This window comes from Nicotiana tabacum, chromosome 3 (assembly GCF_000715075.1).
Source record: "Nicotiana tabacum cultivar K326 chromosome 3, ASM71507v2, whole genome shotgun sequence".
NCBI lineage: Eukaryota > Viridiplantae > Streptophyta > Magnoliopsida > Solanales > Solanaceae > Nicotiana > Nicotiana tabacum.
This window is the reverse complement of record NC_134082.1, coordinates 75,136,142-75,141,329: the sequence shown is the minus strand read 5'-3', so window position 1 is coordinate 75,141,329 and position 5,188 is coordinate 75,136,142. Positions and strand designations below refer to the sequence as shown.

Sequence of the window (5,188 nt, the reverse complement as noted above, 5' to 3'; positions counted from 1 at the left end):
TACGGTAAATAGCATAATAACTTAGTAGGGAGCTATGTATCGCAATAATTTTACTTTTATTTGAATTATTAGTTAATATATAATAATTGCTTACAAATTATATTATTTAAAATTTTATGGAATTGTTTTAATGGAAATTACTAATTAATAAAAATAAAAGATGGAATTTGTTTAATGAAAATTAAAAAATAAATTAAAATGAAAGATAATAATATAATATAGAAAAGAGAAGAATATAAAAAAGTTTTAAAAAAAAATAAAAAAATGATTGGAGTAAGTTATCCCAAAATGAGGAAATGATAAAAAATGGGGTAAAGGTTGAATAGTGCACAAAATTAAACTCCTTCCAAAATCAGAGAAATAAAGTTGGGAACATTGTACAGTTTTATAACCAATAAAAACCGGACATCAGAAGCACACGCGTGGATGTCACTTGTCGGATTAACGTGCGTCCACTAAGAGACGACAGGTTCACGGACCATGCACTGTCCAATAATCATCTGCAAAATCGCACCCTCCGCCAATCAATTTAAAATCTCATTGGTCGTGATCTTCACGCACACTTTGCCGCGAGTGTTTGCTCTTATAACAACTTTATGATATCATCATATTGGTCCACGTACTCATCATACAGCAAAATGTAGCAGTGACTATTTCGTAATTTCATTTGAATTCAAGGGGCAAATGTTATATCAAAATTTGTATTCTTCTACCACAATCAATATCAATTTTTGAACGCAGGTACGATAAACAGCAGCCAGGAGAAGGGTAAAGTCTCAATTCAAAACATACACAGAGGGAGAGAGTGAGAGATCGGTGTTTATAGTGGGATTATATTTGTATATTATCTCTCTCTCGTTTCGCGTAATCCATGGGTCTGTGGGAAGCTTTTCTCAATTGGCTTCGAAGGTACTTTTTATGTTTCATATCAAGTGGAACGAATTAATAAAATTTATATAGTCGATTTCAACTAATTGAGAGATTGAGTCTGTAGTTGATTAATATTTTGCGAGCTCTAGGTTGTAAGTTTTGACCGTTGAAGAAATTCATATAGCCGCCCTTCAGACCGAGACATAGTTGTTGCTGTGTTCTTCTTCTTTGTTTTTTTTATAATTGTGTATTTTGATTTTTTGGTATGTTATCAATTTAACGTCAATTATGATTGCCGATGCTTGTGTTCTCCATGTGTTTTGGTCATATTTGGAATTGAATGAGATGAGCTGTGGATTTTTATTTTTATTTTGGTTTTTGTTTCAGGATGAGCAAAATTTGCCATCAATCACATTTTAGGTTAATGAGTTTCTTTTTTGCTTGTTACATGATGAGCTGTAATTGTTAGTGAATTATATTTTAGATTAAGGAGTCTCTTTGGTTTGCTGAGGTTCCGGTGTGAGTTTTGTTCTTAATGATCATTTACGGATATGCCTGTTGTATCGTAGAAATTTCTATCACTAACATCAAAGACATGCGAAACATGTCTTCCGCACCCCCCCCCAAAGATATCCTACGAGCTGGAAGTACTGTTTCTATGCATTAGATTGTCTCTTTTTTACGTTTTTTTAATCAATCTCTCTGACAAAAACTTTATTCTTTTGGCATCATGTCGTCTTATTTTATATATGTTCCAGATTCGATAATGTTATCGTAATTCTTCACCAATATTTGCAGATTTTTCTACATACGTTCTGATTCTTGAATTTAGGCTTATCTTACTCAACGTGTGTGACTTCTTGAGGTTTGTTTCTGTAGACAGATTGTTGCCTGGTCATCGCGACTGCCTCTTGTTAGAAACACAACGTGTAGTTGTTAGTACAAGATGTTGTGTCACATTGCCGTATGGTTGGGATATCTTTTTCTAGTCTTAAAAAGGTCTAGATACTGAGAGATAGAAACAATTTGTCAAGAGAATTGTCAGTGGCCCTTTGTTCCTTTAGTACATTTCGGAAGTTGAGAGTTTTCTTTGAGTCCCATCACATGTTTGAAACTTTGAACGTCCAATCAAGCTCAAGAGGCTTGGGTTGATGAACCCCACCAGTGGACTAATTATTGCTTTTACTTTTGTTTATCCATCTTTCCTCATTGCATAAATAGTTTACACAGTGTGCTGTGTACAGACTATTTGCTTGCTATTGGTGTTTGTATAAATTTTTTGTGCAGTTACTCCAATTTGAATATTCACTTTAGAGTTAGACAAAGGAAACTTACTGTCATCTTGATTCTAAGCTGGGCTAGTATTATAAAACTGTTGGAGTTTCTTTTTGCATTCACACTTGTGTAGCGCCTCTATGATTCCTTATGAACGTCTTCATTTTGCAGCCTCTTCTTTAAACAGGAAATGGAGCTTTCTTTGATAGGGCTGCAAAATGCAGGGAAAACTTCACTTGTAAATGTTATAGCTGTGAGTAGATAACTAACAACCTTTCTAGTGCCAGTATTTACATCTGTTGTTAACCTTTTATGTCCATATACGTGATGACTTACTAACTTTGCTCCACTTGTGTCATTCTAGACTGGTGGATATAGTGAAGATATGATACCAACTGTAAGTTTTCATCTTAAAGGAGCTATTCTATCTTTTAGTATTATGTGATACCACTTTCAATGTTACTAGATTCTTTGATAATACTATGAGAATTACTGGATATTCAGGTGGGATTTAACATGCGGAAAGTGACTAAAGGTAATGTCACTATAAAATTGTGGGACCTCGGAGGTCAACCCAGATTCCGTAGTATGTGGGAAAGATACTGTCGTGCAGTTTCAGCTATAGTGTATGTATCTATTCTCTTGCTTATTCAGTTGCTTTAAGTTGAAGCTGCTTTACTTACCTCACTGAACTTCTGCACTTGGAAGTAAATGAATTCAATTATATTCCAGATTTCCTCTATCAGCTAATTCACTTCACCTTGTCTACTTATGAGTGATTTATTCTTATGCATGGTATCATAATACTCTTGTAAGTCATAGAATTGTAGGAGACAACACATAGTAGATTGGAGGTCTTTTGGTATTCGGTTGAATTTAGTTTCATCCGACCATCATTTGTTTAGGAAAAGCTGTAGATCAGATTATCGGGCTTTTGATGGATCTATTTTACAGCCTGGGTTGGTAGAATTCCTTGCTTTCAGCCATTTCTTAACTCTAAAAGAACAATGCTAATCATGGACTTCAGGAGGGGTTTTGCATAATTTTCAAGGATTTGAAACACTTCTGAAGATGCAATTTTATACTTACAGGCTTGAGTATTTCTTTTCCATCTATTAGGCTTGAGTATTATGTTTGTGACTTCTTTACTTTCCTTCTCTGCAGTTATGTTGTTGATGCTGCTGATCATGATAACCTTAGCATTTCCAAAAGTGAACTCCATGACCTGTTGAACAAGCCATCATTGAGTGGTATTCCATTGCTGGTATTGGGAAACAAGATTGACAAGCCTGGAGCCCTGTCCAAGCAGGCTTTGACTGATGAAATGTAAGCAGAGAAATTTTTTATGAATATGCTTGGTCTTAGTTTGCATTTGGGTTAATTCGAGTAACATTTGGGAAATTTACCTACCAAGTACATATCTTTCCCCTTAGAATGTTAAAATTGGAAATGAAGTAATTAAATAAAACGAAGGGCTTTTATATATATATATATTTCTTTATCTATGTACTCCTTTAAAGAACAATTGGTTGTTGTGCAGGGGATTGAAATCTATAACTGACAGAGAGGTATGCTGTTATATGATATCATGCAAAAATTCCACCAATATTGACTCAGTCATCGATTGGCTTGTTAAGCACTCAAAATCAAAGAGTTAAAAGATGACACCCTTTGTTCTGCTACTGATTTCGTATGTTAAATTTGTGAGGCTGTTGATTCCTTCTGCTGGTTTCTCCAGACTGCTATTGTATTGTAAATTAAATTATCTCTCGATTGAAAGAGCTGCTCATGTGTTATTCTTTGTGATTGTCTTGCTCAGCCGTCAATTTTTGCCCGGCCTCGTATCGAGCTCAATATTTTAAGAGGCGGAGGCGTGAGGCGGGCGTTTTACCTGTGATGGGGCGAGGCGTAAGCCCTACGACATGGGGCGTAAGTCCCATGGATCTTTAAATTTTACTAATTTCAAGAATTTTAAGATAATATAAAATAAAAAATAATTATAAAAATTACAATAGAATCACAAAATTATAACAAATAATCTATTTAAAATATTTATAAATTATAATTCAACTATGAATAATATGAAAACTATGACATATATCATACAAATTAGCTACAACGTCGTTATAACTCAAACATCAAAAGTAATGTATTTGATGGGAAATCTTATATGTATCTATGAAGGAATAATAAATCTTGAAAGAATTTCGATATTATAATTTATATTTTTTTTAAATACTCCTTTTATTTAATATGCTTTCTATTTGAAAGAGAATTCATATAAAAACATAATTCACAATTTAAATATGATTCTCTAGCATCAGTTATTTTTTAAGTTTCAACAAGTTAATAAAGTGACACATAATTCACCATGATAACTAATTATTTGTAAATAGTTACTAGCTAATAATAGGCTATTAAATTAATAAATATTGTATCTCGTAAACATGGAAAAAAATATTTAGGTAAATAGTTATAAAAAAATATTGGATTATTATATAATTAAGACATAAGAAAAGTTAATAAATAAATACTTTTAAATGAAAGATTTATTTAAAATTTACTATCATATAACGTGCAATAATTTTATTTTAATTATGACATAAAATACTCTCAACTTAGTGATTAATGATTAAGAAAAAAGTAACTTTAAATAGTCAACAATTTATTAAGAAAATTTGAGGATTTACAAGGTTAGTTACATACAATTACATAAAGTTCTATTAGGCGAGCCCAGTACGCTGGGCGTTGGGCATGTCCGGGGCGTAAGCCCCGACGGCCAAGGCGTAAGTCTCATGGAACTAAACCCCACACATAAGCGAGGAGCGTTTTACGAGTGCTCCGCCCCGGGGCGAGTCCCAATTCTGCCTTTTAAAACAGAGATCGAGCTTGGCTGCCAGATCATTTCTACCCAGAGTACAATTTCATAACGCTTTTCCCTTTGTAGTAAGATTGACGGTGTAACGTAGGTTGTAGGATAATCGAACTGGTATGCCAAAAGATTTAATGTAAATTTCAAGATAGAACTGGTATTGGACCAGTC

The 5,188-nt window shown here is 33.5% G+C and overlaps 1 protein-coding gene across 1 annotated transcript; it reads left to right on the top strand.

Moving 5' to 3' along the window:
* Positions 1–739: 739 nt before the first annotated feature.
* LOC107809831 (ADP-ribosylation factor-like protein 8a) lies at positions 740–3,946 on the top strand. The gene is made up of 6 exons (XM_016634526.2): positions 740–909; positions 2,317–2,398; positions 2,510–2,542; positions 2,650–2,771; positions 3,310–3,471; positions 3,686–3,946. Exons 1-6 carry the CDS (start codon positions 872–874, stop codon positions 3,801–3,803), a joined length of 555 nt encoding a protein of 184 aa, XP_016490012.1. The 5' UTR covers positions 740–871; the 3' UTR covers positions 3,804–3,946.
* Positions 3,947–5,188: the final 1,242 nt, after the last annotated feature.